The sequence below is a fragment of the Nicotiana tomentosiformis genome, chromosome 10 (genome assembly GCF_000390325.3).
Source record: "Nicotiana tomentosiformis chromosome 10, ASM39032v3, whole genome shotgun sequence".
In the NCBI taxonomy this organism is placed as follows: domain Eukaryota; kingdom Viridiplantae; phylum Streptophyta; class Magnoliopsida; order Solanales; family Solanaceae; genus Nicotiana; species Nicotiana tomentosiformis.
In genome coordinates, this window is record NC_090821.1 from 65663992 (window position 1) to 65678915 (window position 14924).

The 14924-nt window shown below is 34.1% G+C and overlaps 1 protein-coding gene across 2 annotated transcripts; it reads right to left on the bottom strand.

The window, feature by feature from the left end:
* Positions 1-1716: 1716 nt before the first annotated feature.
* On the bottom strand, positions 1717-10402 carry LOC104111966 (inorganic pyrophosphatase TTM2-like). 2 transcript variants are annotated; one of them, XM_009621787.4, is made up of 12 exons: positions 10281-10402; positions 8011-8377; positions 7243-7357; positions 6283-6478; positions 6088-6201; positions 5750-5923; positions 4849-5043; positions 4638-4760; positions 4437-4558; positions 3010-3124; positions 2601-2876; positions 1717-2360 (listed from the first exon to the last, which is right to left on the bottom strand). In XM_009621787.4, the coding sequence occupies exons 2-12, from the start codon at positions 8345-8347 to the stop codon at positions 2142-2144; spliced, it is 1986 nt and encodes a 661-aa protein (XP_009620082.1). In that variant the 5' UTR covers positions 8348-8377; positions 10281-10402; the 3' UTR covers positions 1717-2141. The 2 variants fall into 2 exon arrangements, with proteins under 2 accessions (XP_009620082.1, XP_009620080.1); XM_009621785.4 differs by lacking the exon at positions 10281-10402 and adding an exon at positions 9699-10227.
* Positions 10403-14924: the final 4522 nt, after the last annotated feature.

The window sequence follows — 14924 nt, forward strand, 5'->3', positions numbered from 1 at the left end:
GATACAGAGAGAGAGTTAGAGAGATGAGAGGATCAGAAAATGATTTTGCATATTCACGTGTGTTTACAACAAGGAAATATTACACTTTATATAGTTAACTAATTAACGGACTAATAAAGGTCTTAACTATTTCCTAATTTCGGTTAATTAAAGTTATAAAAAGACTAAGCTGCCCTTCCTAAGTTACTCCTTTCTCAACATATATACTAGGTCAAAATTATTTTTTATGTATATATAGTAGATGTTGAATTCCATTAATTTCTTCGTGTGTTTACTTCTTTATATTTTGAATCCCCTTACTGAAAATCTTGATTCTGCCACCGGAGCTAGTGTAGTGTTTATGGATTCGGTGGAACCAAGTAGCACTGATGCAAACTTTGTATTTGTGTTTTAAAAAAATCACTTAATATGTATAAAAAAAAATATTCGAAACCCACTAAGCCGCCTTTTTAGAATTCAGAACCCATAAACTAAAAATTCTAGCTCCGCCTGTGCCATGAATATATTTGCCGGTTTCTTACAAAATCACACACCCTCTTTAATTTCCAGATCCTCTGTCATGTACATTATACTTCCAATTAAGAGAACTACATGTATTTTTAGAGCAAAATTAACTACGGCCAGGCTACTTCATATTTTGATAATAACAAGCTTTTTTTTTTGGTACAAGATAATAACATACATTTAAAGACATGTAAAGCTACTGCCAGTTAAAAAGCTGACGTTCAAAAATACTGGGAAAAAAGCAAATACAATGATTTAGGGTCTAAGATCTCTTTTTTCTTTCTCTTTTTGTTTTAGTCGTGTTGTCTTTTAGTTCTCGTGCTATGTATAATTTGAGAAGAGGACAGTTTGTAGCGTCATTCTTGCATCTTTGTTTTGTGTAATTGTCCTTTTGAGGATTTGATGTTGCCATTACGCCATAGATTCGAATTTTTTCATTCTGGATAAATGTGTAATATTTCAAGTTAATTCCCACACGGATTTATCATAATAATTAAATTAGAGTAATTTTAAAGTTAACTACTAAAACCCGAATAGAATAAAACAACTTAGGGAATATCAAAGGTCAAAGATCATTTTTAGCTCGATGCCGATAATATGTAGTATATTATATATCGCAGTTATTATATTGAAAGCGACTATACTATGCCATTTTTCCCAATATCAAATAATACAAGTTAGGCATTATTCGCCGGCATACTAGAAGCGTTTTGTTATCTCATCTTTGTCTAGATTTACTAAGATAGTTGAGGTTTCTGGTTATTTTGGTATCTATTTTGTACCATTTTGTTTTTAATTAACTGATAATAGGCTTGTAATGTTTTATTACTGGTTGTACATAAAGTATGTACCCTACTATACACAATTCTCATAGCATTTACTTATTTTATACCTGGGCACCCATTAGTAAATTTGCTTAATGTCAAGAGTTCAAGACCCTCTGTAGTATTTTTCTTTCTACTTATTAACGTTTTTCTTTCTTTTCTTTCTTTTCTATTTTTTGGTCTATTATTCCCTTTTCAAAGAGTTAAAAATATATACACCAACAGTATAAATTACATTGTCAGATCGTCCGAAAAATATCTACATGTAAAAGTGAATTCAATAATCTTGAAATTAAGACAGACTATTTGCTAAAAGTAAAGGTGACTAAAATACAGGAATTACGGTAAGGCCCAAAAAATGTTTCCTCACATTATCACAAGCTAGACAACCAAAAAGGAGAGGCTTCCAATTTCTTTTTCAATCCATTCCATTCCTTTGGTTCCCAAACAAAAGGTCAAAATTGCATATAAGGACCCCTAAGGAGAAACAATTGCAAAATGGAATGTTGATCTTCTGCTATAGACCAACTTCTATTGAACTTTTAAAATATCTACTGAAGAACATATTTAATCAGAGCAACCCCACAAGTATAACAAAACTTGCCAAGATTCATCCCCTTCTTTAAACAAAACTCAATGGGAAACAGAAAGCATTAATCTGCCTTTCTTGCCCCAAAACACAGATCAGTCTGATCCATGAACACTAGTCTATTCCGATCGAAGGGTACCATAAGCAAAATACTAGCATGGGGCTTATGAACTAAAAATTGTCTATAGGAGCAATGATGCACTGTTTTACATTAGGAAGAAGAATCAGTTTCTGTTTTGTAGGCTCTTAAACAAAAATAATCCCAATCCACCAACTGCTAAGGTTACAATGAGAGGCACTCTGATCGAATCAATATCGGTAATATCTCTTCTCTTGCTTTTTCTTGATTGCCGAGATTGTTCTCCTAGCCTGTCGCGAAGAAGATTGCTAAGATTGTCCAACTGATGTATAATTTGACGTTGTCCACGTGCAACATTAGATAGCTGTGCATCACAAAGAGAACGTAAGAAAACCTCGCATACTTCAGGAATAATAATTTAGTTATCTAATAAAAGATTCTGCACATAACGGGACCTAAGCACAGCGGCCCGCCTTTCTAGTAAAAGAAGACAGTGCAAATTGACCACTTTGACAAGTCAAATTGTGACATTCACATGTGCATTAGAGTAAAAAAAGATGATTAATCATAGGTTTGCATGGCAAAAGCCTAGTGAAAAATGTACCTCTTCCATCAGCGTGGACTCCTTTGGAATTAGCGAAGAAGATGATGAAGAATTTGGCATAATCGATCCTGTCAAGGAACCATTTTCTAGACCAGATATGAAGTAAGAAGTTGGGCCGGATCCATTACAAGCTTCAGGTTGCAAAGCCAGATTTTGAGTGCTCGGAGAAGCTCTTTTGCTGCTTAACTTGGAATTAAGTTCTTCCATTCTAGATGTAAAATCATCCATCCGATCATTCAAGGTAGAAATTTGTTCCGATAAATGTGTAACAGCTCCCTTAGGAAACAAGGACAACAACAGGAAGGGTAAATCTCTGGAAGTGTCATGAAAGACGTGATGCACGCCAAGAAAGCAATAGTAGTATAGTGAAAAGAACTTGAAAATATTTCATTGTTGCTAAATGCAAAACCTGGTTTGCTAATGTTGCTGCTGAATCAGTGTTTCTGTCATCAAACCTCCGACTATCAGTATCTATCTTCGATAGATGTTTCTCCCTGTGATTTGCGTATGAATGTGACAATCCACTGCAAAATAAATAAATAAATAACCAGATCAATGACAAATGAACTTGACATCAAAACTTCTCGTGGACCGTCGACGGGTTTCATCCCAATAAGGATGGAGATCCATGCAAGTTTCTGAAACGCTTCACATTTAAGACTAATGCTCTTTAAATTTCTATCTAGGACATACACACCCAAATATGCCAAGGTCTAAAACAGTCCAGGACTGAACAGACACCAACAAGCAAACGAGAACACTTTAATATTTCCATGTTTCACAACTCAACCATTCATAGCATTCAGCAGTATGCCCTTGCATCGTTTACCTAAACTTTAACATACTTCACAATGCAAATAATTTTTGTGGATATCATACAACTTATAATTTGACTGTGCTCTAACAGGGAAATTATTTGAGTCGCAAAAATGCATAAAAGCGGACAAGCAAGCTTGAACGTGCAAGGGCAGGATAAGACGCCTAGATCATCAACAGCAGAATATTGCCAATTTCATATAATTGAGAATTCGTAGGATGTCATCAGAGAGACGGTGCATGATAAGTCCTGGTGACAAATCCTTAAAACACGCAGAACAATGATACCGCTATGGTGGCATGCAAATTGCTAATGACTAAGAAAACACTGAATCTGCTCAGCTGTTCATTATAAGGATTTGGTTTCTTGGCAGGACACCCAGCCAAATCAGAGCATTTCCTAGAATATAGAATGCAAAGAATGACTTGCTTATGTACAAACCGATAAGGAGTTGAAGACCTAATCAAACAAATTAATATCTGCGAGCAATCTATTCAACCTACACATCAAACAGAATGACACATAGGCACATATACACATAAGCTCATGCCTATCAGAATATGCATGAAAATGAATATGGTGAGACTTTATCCTCTTTCTTCATTAGCTCTCTCATCCGGTAACTCCTGCAGCCACATTAGTATGTCCAAACCACAGGTTGCAAATCTTCCAGATGATTGGTAAAGTGTGCAAATTAGAGCTGAAGAAGCTCCTCTCATTATTCACCTACAAAACTCTCTTCCACCAATCGCGCCGCCACCCCGTCCTCTCCTTCTCCCTCTTTTATTAGGAGAGGATAGTTGTCATCAATTTGCTGGAAGCAGTTAAAAGGGTTGCTTAACCAAAGCAGCCTAATATTAACGGTATTGAGCCACAAGCAATTACTAGCATGGTGAGACATTATTCAGCTTATTGATGAAATCCCGCTGTTTTTCACACTATTTTATTCTTTTATAATAAGCGATAAGCCATTATCTAATGCAATGTAGTCGATAGGGAAATATGGGATAGATGTGTACCCTCTGAAATTCTTATTTCTCCATGCTACTCTCTCTGCTGAGGCTCGAGAGAGAGCTTCTTTAGGGCTGGAGACAAGATCTTCATCTAAGCTAAGCTTTGTTTTCAAATCATCTGGTAGTGCCTGCAATATTATATCTGCTAATAAAGTGACAGAAAACCGTAAAAGCACATTAAGAAAAGATATTGGAAGCTAAGCATACCATAACTTCATTCACAAGCTTCTCTAGCTGTATTTGCTCAATATATGTACGTGGAGTGTATGAACCCTCCAGTCCCAGCTGATCAGCAACAGATTTTACAATAACACGATCTCTTCCTTGCACCTTTGCAAAGTTAAGAAAATATCTAGCATATTAGAAGATTTTAGCATTGTATCATAGCAAGGAGGAGAGAATAGAACAAGTCTACTACCTGAACATAATGGCGGTTCAGTTGTTCTAGCCAATCAATTTTCACGCAGACCTTTTCATCAGAAAATACGTGACTGCTTCTTTTGAGTATTGCCGCAATTGTGTATCCCAAAGCCATCAATCCACCAAGAAGCTTCACACTGACCTCAAAACTGATTCTTGGTGATATAACAAAGGGAGAATCGGTGACCCACTCCTACAATTCAAAATCAGTTAAAGTTGCGACCATCAAATTGCCAGTAGACCAGCTTTTCACATGTATAAATAATTCTTGGCAAATGTAGTTGGTCAAGAAAAGCTGATATACCCGAGCACCACCAAATAATCAAATAAAGTAAATATAACCATGGAGTAGAAATTACTACGATTAACCAATACATCCTCGAGTCTCTCAATAAAGGATATAATCCAAAGAACGAATCAGGAAGGCTATAGCATAAAATGTATTGTTGGACAATTGTGCCAATCAATCCCATGGTATTGCATTCTTATATTGGCATACAACAGTTGCAACATAAAATGAGCAAGGAAGTCTTTGACACTATTTTTCTTCTTAAGTTATTTGACGAAATAACTCTAAAGCGTTAGGTCATTGACATCAGCTACAGGAAACAGAAGGTTACGAATGCAAAAAGTAACTTGGAATTTTCTTAGCCCCTTACAAAAAAATGCAGGTAAAAGGACAGGAAAATGTTGTTTCCCAAAAGCTTGAACATTATTCAAGTGTTTCAGGAAAGTGAATAGTACTACACACACGACTATCGAAAATTAATTAGGAGAATAACAGATTGTCATCAGTAGCCTACATAGTAAAGCCAAAATGGCCTAGCAAACAAAAGTACTTTGTAGCAGTTGGTCAGTATTTTGTCAAAAGCATTGATCACTATAACAAAAGAACAAACCTCAAACATGAGACTGTATTTTCCCTCTTTATTTCGCATCCTCAGATATGATTGGCAAGTCTCTGGATCTTCACCAGGTGGCAGAAGGTATATGTCGTAAGTTTCTTCCGTACTTTCAGTGTGTTCTTCAGATAGGGCAGACTTGATTTGAGCTACATTCACATTCCTAGAAGACTAAAGGTACAAGAGATAAGATAAGCCCTTTTATGTCTTTATTATTTTAATTAAATCATTTGTTTCTTTTTGTTGAGAAAGGTAACAAATAGTCATTTATTTCTGATCGCTATAGTTTTCCATGTCAGGAAATTAGAAGTGCTATTTACTTTTAATATCCTTACCTTTAAAATGTACGTAGGACTCTGAAATCCAGTAAAGGGATTAAATTTGTTGATAATTTTTATATGTGCAGTCTTGAGATCAGGTTCAATAAAAGCCTTGTACATCGGATAAACCTGCACCAGACATTATGGCTCGGAGAGTGAGGACAGAAAGTTTCAAGTCCTTTTTTGACCAAAATCATAGAGGAAACAGACCGTTTCAGATATTTGATGGATTATCTCTGACGGCTCCTGCCTGGCACGTTGTATATCACGTAAAACCCTTTTTACAAGATCAAAGTGAACTCCACCTGTCACAGATACGCGAAGGTCCAACAAAGGACGCAACTTTTCACTCAAGGCATAGATACCCTCAATAATCAAAATGCGGGAGCTAGGTACTTCAAGAGTCCTGCAGTATAGCTAATGGCATAAGTTCAGATCATACTAAATGTAACAGATAAACCTTGGATAATTAAAAGAAAACAAAAAAGGTGTGTTCCCAACTTTGAACAACAAAGGCTTATTATTCAATAGACATATGACAAGAAAAACCAACCACAGTCAAGAACTTGTCAGAGAGGATAAATCGGCCAAGAGAAGGGGGTCAAAGACCAATGTAAACTAAAGCCTTGACCAAGAAAAGAAGAGTAATGTGGGGCCTCATTTCAAAGAATAAAGATAACTGTGTAATGACTGAACTCCAACTATGTTATGAAAAATCAGCAACCCTGATGCCAATTAAGTAGCATTCACGAGTCAAAGAACTAGCACCTTCTGAGTAGACCACAGAGAAAAAAAACAAGCAAAACTAAACTAGTTGATAGCATAAACCACCACGAAGATGAACAATGGACTTATTTATATAAAATTTGGGTATGTCAATTTATAGTTAATTTTCTGTTTGAATCAGGTCAATGAAGAGTCTAGGTACCATAGCTCCAAAGATGTCATTATTGTTTTAGCCATGTAATAGAACCCACCCAAAAAATATTATATATGGATCTGCAAACAGCCAAAAGCTTGGAGGTACACTTCCTTTTTAAGCATTCAAACATAATATTTTCGCAGACTAAGAACAGGTAAACAAAATTTTAATAGCCGCCTGAATGAATAATGACATCATGCAGATAAAAAGCATAGCATATTACATGAATTAGAAGTAAGGAGATGAACCTGTAGCCTACACGAGAGCTAGATTTGAAATCGTATATTGGAACCTCAGCCTGCTTCCCAGCCTTTAGATCATTGATATTTTTTAGCAGCGTATCATAGTCTGTTAGTCGTGGATCTGTTTCAAAAACATATTTAGACCTGGTAAAGTACAAAATATCTAGTATTAAGTTAATCTAGAAGTACTAGTGACACCGATATCAGGATAAAACAATAAAGAGAAATCAGCTAAGAGCAGATTAGATCTCAGCTCAGACTTTTTCACTGAATGTTATCTTCTATTAAACATATATGCTTCACGATTAGAAGAGGCACCCACCTCATTCCTGTGCATAATAGAGATTATGCAGAGAAAGATTAGCCAATATACTGTGGCTCTCACAACTCTTTGCAAAATATCTGGTGTTCTCAAATTAAAGGGATTAAATCAGTAGCCGAAAGAGGATAGCACTCTATTCAGTAGGATTTAGCCGAATAATCACCAAAACTTTCCCAGGGATAAAGAAAAAGAAAACGGGAGGTTTATAAGAACTCAAAGTGCCAATTCTACAGAGAATAATAGAGTCCTGAACTTTTGAGCCCCCTTGAAATCGGTGCGAACTTGAATTTTTAATCAAAGCATGGTATACAAGTGAAATTTCCCACTCGTCAACAGCTTTCTCTACACCCTAGCTAGCATGTATAATCAGAGGGCCTCAAGGAAGTGGCTGGGGAAAATTAATTAAAAAAAAAAAAAAGATAGAGAGAGAGAGAGAGTAAATACATTCTTACCATCAAAGTTGCCATCAACTATTCGACTAGCGTCATTATAGTTATCCATTGAGATAACCGCAACACTTGGCATGAAGCTGAGTATTTTCTCAGTAAATACAGTTTTTCCAGCTCCAGAGGGACCAGCTACTCCAACTATAATCAATCCTTCGTTCTTTTGAACCAACAATTGGCATGCACGGATTACAACAAAGAATCCTTTCTCAAATGACAAATTATCAGGTATCGAGACAATCTCATATCGATCACAATTCTTTCTCTTAACTAGTCGAACCTGGTCCTTTAAGAGACCAGCTCTTCGATGATTTGATTCAGCATTGCCATTATCTTTAGCCATTTTAGACTCAAAACAACACAGAATTACACTCTGAAATTATAAAACAACCAATATAAAAATCAGAATGAGAATACAAAGATCCAGTATAAAAATATAAGCCAAAATGATGCAATTAGTAATCATAAAACTGTTAAAATTTCTTATCTAATAGTAATTAACATGCTGAAGATAAAGCACTGGAAACATTATGCTGTAGCACATAATCATTGTTAACTCTACAGAATCTCTTGCAAGAACAAGCTGCCCTGTTTTTTCAATTCTTATGGCACATTGGAATCACAAAAAATAGTCATCACACATTTATGACGACAACAACTTCACACATGACTTGTATAAATTTTATCTGGTAGTTAAATTCACAGGAAATCTCGGACAACTTAGTTGCACGACCAGGACTGTATAAGCAGAGAAGAGAAACTATAATGCATGGTATAGCTGCTATAGCAGAAATCAAGGTCGCCTTTGCAGTAGAGCATCATCAGGAAAAATGATTAAAGGACCATCAATGCGAACGAACATTTAAGTACAAAGATTGTTATCATCCATGATTGAAAATATAGCCCATTATCCTATGACCCAAAAACATATCCTCCAAAACTGACATGGTCAACTGTTACTAAGATCGGGAGGCTTCACAGAACATTCACTTCCTAACTAACAGACATCTATTATGAATACATCAATTGTTGGCTTTAATGCAGACAGCATCAGCCTTTTGCATGTATATGCTACGGGTTCTGTAGAACAAAATAGCTTTGGTCCAAACCCTGTATTTATCTTACAAAATTTATTGAATAGTACAAATTATTAATTTAGAACCCAGTAACTAAAAAGAACTAGAATTCCAAAACCATAAGCTTCAAATCGTGGCTCCGCCTCTGTTTATGAAGGCATATACCATAAAGATTAAATTTCCATCTGCATATGCTGCTAAAAGTGTTTACAAGAATAAGGGGCAAAGTCAAGGGTAAGTTTCTCATCGATTTGGACTCAAATTATGATGCTGTCTTACTCCATTACTACTAAGGCAACCACGTTACTGATTTGCTCGAATGCAATTAACAGGAAACATGTACATGCATTTTCCTGTAAACTCTGGTACCAAACAAGCTAGGTGTTTTTCAATAAAGACAAACCTTTTAAACAAACAATACTGAAACAGGGACATCACAAAATCCAAAAGAGGATCAGTTTGATTTTTCAATAGATTTCACTTTCTTGGAAGTTATCTGAATGTCCTATAACCTTTAGCTATAACCTAAAAAACACAGCAACAAGCGTGTTGTCACGAACAAATGTTCAGCCATAAAAGCTTATTTAAATATTTATAAAAGAGGCATTTTTTTCCTACTTTTTTGGGTATAACCATCTTGTATCGGAAACCCAATTTGCCCGACTAATCCAGATTCGTGTGCCAGTAGGACCATAAAAGGGAAAGATCTCCGGACCAGCGTTTCTGCATTTCCAGAACTCAAACCCGAGACCTATAGTTAAGAATGACGAGATTTCATCCATCCCCACCACACCTTTCATGGTAAAAGAGGTATGTTTAAACTAACCAAAATTCACAAACAACTGATAATTCAGAGGCAACTGCTGATATTCAAAGAAAAAAAAAGTGCAGCAGCAAACTATAACAGTCATCAAATCACACATCCCTTTTCTTTCTCTTTGCAATCAACACATTGCAACTAAGAAAGCAGAATAAATACCCAAAAAAAGTTTTTTTCAAAACCCCTTTGGGATTTAATACCAAAAAGTGGAACAAAACAAGAAGAACCCACTTTAACACTAAAGCATTAAAGCAAACAAAGACAAATAACAACCCAGAAAATACAATGGAGGCAAAAAAAATGAACCTCCACCCCCACCCCCACCCCAACAATATCTGATTATATTCAATGTAGAAGTTGGAAGAGCAAAAAACACTGACCTATGAATATATGCTACAGTGGGGTTACTTCAAGAAAAGCGTAGAAGCTTTTTTGGCCTTTTTTTCTACTAAGGCAGAGGGCTCAATTTATATATGTTTGTTTCCTTTTTCTTTTTCTTTTTCTTTTTTTTTTTGCTTTTTCCTTTTTTTTCTTTTTTTTGGTTTAATTATCGAGGTATGTGAGATATTTTTGCTAAAATGAAGGAAGCTTTATGAAAATAATTATATTGTGCATGTTCATTTATTATTCCGCTATAGATATTATCCATTTAGTACTCTGTTGAAGTTTATCTATAAGCAGCAGATGCAGGCAGGTTGCAAGCAGTTCAATGAAATGATTTGCAGCAGCTTCTTATTAAACAGGTAGGTTGCAAGCAGCTACAGCTTACAAGCAGCTAAAGAAAAGCTTCGCAACTGCTTCCTGAAAAGACTCGCAGCTGCTTCCTTTCTTCTATAAATAGAGGAGTTTTCAGTTCATTATATACATAAGTTTGAAGTCAGAATAATATATCAGTTTCTCTCTATACTTGTCTTTACTTTACATCTTTATTTTATAACAGGAAGGTGATTATTTTTCCAGAATTTCTGGGGAAGTGGGAATTCTGGAGATTTTGCCACGAAATTGAATTTGCAAAGAAATCTTAAGGCTGCAAATAAGGCAGAGTCAAGAGCATTTATTATTTGCATCCTAAAAGAGAGTAGTATTATTATTTCGGTAAAAATTTATCTGTACCGGGTGTTTATACTTAATGTAATTAAATTAATCATAGAACACAATATAAGGTCTATTAGGAGTCTTATTTTAAATAAATAAAAAATAGAATTAAGTCATACTAACATAAATTAAAAAGAATCAGGATTGCCGTCAGTTCTTAATTCTTATTTCTTTTATTCCTGTCTTCTTATGGTATTCTTTTATTTCCGATCCGATCTACTTCCAAAATTTTGTATCATCAAGAGGAGCATCTTTAATGGTACGAGAACTTTCACTATCTCCTTCACCAAAATCAAGTTGTGTGCTTCAATGAATAACTTGAAATAAAGGAGAAAGTTTCACCCTTTATTTAGACCCTAAAATTCAGAACCGCAAGATTATATTAACCTATTATATTATGCATATTACTCTTCTCATTATGTTTGCTAAATTTTCGTCCTGTTAAGAAAATCCATTAGTAGTGGGATAAAACCAGATCAATTCTGAAACAATATAATTGTGCAAAGCAAAGTTCTATTTAGTAAAGTTTTTTCCTTTGTTAATCTTCATATGTGTTTCACTTAGAGTATGCTAAAGTAAATACTTCTTTGTTAAGTTTAAAATGTTTAATATATTTTTCAAAGTTAAAATGTATATATAAATAATGATAGTTATCCTAGTAGAAGGAAAATTAATTTTTATATTTGTAGAGGCCAGTGATGGCAATGAAAGTGAACAAGAAATTAATGTCTTCGTTCATTAAAATTACAGACCAGAGTTTGCAAGACTCTATTATGTATTTTTAATATTATTGTTTAAGATGATATAAAAAATACATGATAATTAACTATGATTAAAGACTACTACTTGTAGTTAAATAATGTGATGTGTTATTTATTTATTGGATGGGTATAAACACCTGATGCGGGTAAGTTTATACTTTATTATTCCCTCTATCCATGGTATTTTTAGCTTTCTGAACATTAAAATATATAAATTTTGAATTAATATTTTACAACAATATTTTTTTATATTAAATTAACACAAAAATAATTATAACTTATAATATTTTGTATATAATTTTTAAATATCTAGCTCATAATTTTAAAATATTGAGTTAAACCAATATAATTTTGCTACAAAGAATAGTTAAATTAACACTCGAAAAATTACCACATAAATTAGGACGAAAAAGAGTATTATTATTATTATTAAAGAAAAGTATATCATTATAAGTGAAGAAAGTAACAATGATTAGGGTTACCATGTAAACTAAGATGAAAGGAGTATTATAATATAATAATAATAATAATAGTGATAAAAATAATAAGCGATAATTATTAGTAAAATATTATAATTTTTTGGTTGGGTTTACTCATTCGGTATCCGGTACCCGCATTTGAATCCGTCTATATTCGAATTCGCCCCGAATAAGGCCCATTTAAGGGGGGAGCACTCACTAACAGGATTTGTTTCATACCTAGACGCTCAAACCTGATACCTCTAGTCAGGGACGTAGCTAGTGCACTACTTACGAGTTCGAACGAACCAAGTAACTTTTGCTTATACAATTTATTTTTATTAGAATATTCATTAAATAAGTAAAAATATGTTATTGTGAACCAGTAACTAAAATGAATTATTCGGGACAAGTTTAGAACCCATAAACTTCAAATCTTGTCTCTGCTACTACCTCTGATTAATGGTGAAGAGATCATATCTATCTGTATGAGTTATTGTTACGGAAAAAGAACCTAAGAATAAAAATAAAATGAGTTGTTGTAACAAAAAAGGAACTAATGTATCAAACTAAAAATAAAATAAAATAATTACTACTATTATCACTAATTAATCTTACTATCATTTGGTCGGAATTCTAAGGAAAAATTAGGCATTAGTCGAAAAAATATTTTTGACAGTTAAAGTTAATATTTTTTTGAGCCGTAAAAATAATCACTAATGATTGTATTAGATAGACAGTTTACATCATGCCTTTAAAAAGTGTGATCCTTCAATAGATACTCGATAATTAAATACAGAATACTTTGTACATCGAATTGTGGTTTTTCTCTCTTAGAAAATGGATAGTATACTTCTATTTTATTCCAAGAAGAAATTCACACCACTCATTGTGTCAGTATGTCATGATTCTACTACGTGTACATTACGGAAAGCCGCCTCCCATTAATGATTGCTGTTACCAATAATTTTAATTTCAGTATTTTCTAAGAGAGAAAAATAATATTAAGAAGAGAATGTCATTATGGTTAAGCATGGAAAGATGGATTATTTTTCTTATTTCAAATTGTAAATTCTACTTTCTAAGTGGTTGTGATATATGTTGACTTTGACACAATTACCTTATTTGTACAAGGATCATTTCCATTAAAAAAACAATTTAGAATGGCAGGAAAAAAAATAAGAACAATGATCTACTTAGTTTATGTTTGTTTTTTTACTTTTACTTTCTCGTGTATATTTTATTATTCAATATGAAATGCATTTGAAGAAGTGACAAATTGTTCTACACTAACAGTGTAAAATATTTATTTCACGACTCAAAATTATATATGTCGTGATGACGCCTAACTTAATATTAGACAAGTTGACAACCTCAATAAATCATAAATTCTTTTAAGTTTGAAAACATAATATTTAAATTCAATATAAAAATCTCATAAATACTGATATAAAAATACTCCCAAAATCCGGTGTCACTGAGTACATGAGCATCTAAATGATAACATAGTCTGACTGATACAAACATTGTCTGAAAATGTAGAACAGTATAAATAACTGAAAGGAATGAGAGTCAAGGTCTGCGGACGCCAAGCAGCTAACTCGATAGTCTCCAATAGATGAAACTCCGAAATCTAGCAACCGCCGTATCGGAAGTACCTGCATCTGCATACGAGGTGTAGAGTGTAGTATGAGTACAACCAACTCAATAAGTAACAAGACTAACCTTTGGGCTGAAAGTAGTGACGAGCTCTACAGGTACAGTCCAATATACAAATAACAGTACAAAAATGTAGGAAAGTTCTCAAGTTCAACAGTTAAATTCAGTACAAGTAAAATAGATATATTTTGCATGATATGAGGAATATGACATGTCTATATCTACATGCCAAAATATATGTTGTATGTGATGTACCACAATGGAAACCTCGTGTACTCATACTCTCAGAATACTCAATCACTCAGTACTGTATATGGCCAATCCAGCCCAGGGAACTCCATCCCATATATATATATATATATATATATATATATATATATATATATATATATATATATATATAAGTGACAGTCAATCACTTAGTATTGTACAAGGCCAATCCATCCCCAAATATAAAGAAATAAAGCAACTCCATGCCTAGGGAACTCCATCCCGAATGTAAAAAAATTGCGCTCACTGTGGGGGTGCAAACTCCGGAGGGGCTCCTTCAGCCCAAGCGCTATAATAAGCCAGATCCATGCATAAATAAATAAAATATGTTATGGCTGCAGCCCGATCCCATAAATATCACTTAAAATCTCCAGTCTCTCGGGCTCTCAATGACATAAAAATCAACCCGACATGATGATATGATGTATCAATAAATGATAACAGAGACTGAGATATGATGTGCAAATGATGGATGTGACTGAGTACATAATTAATATTTAAACAAATAATTCAACAGCAACATGACCCATGTGGGTCCCAAAAATATCGACACGTGGCCTAAACATCATCTTTAATATGAGTCTCAGCTCCATTTCTCCAACACGTGGAGGATATGTGGATAACGACATGATTCTTTGATTATACAACTCTACGTAATTTATTTAAGTCACAATTTCTATGGTGCACGCCCACACGCCCGTCACCTAGCATGTGCGTCACCTCCAAACAATTCACATAATACGTAATTCAGGGATTCATACACTCAGAACCACCAAGTTTA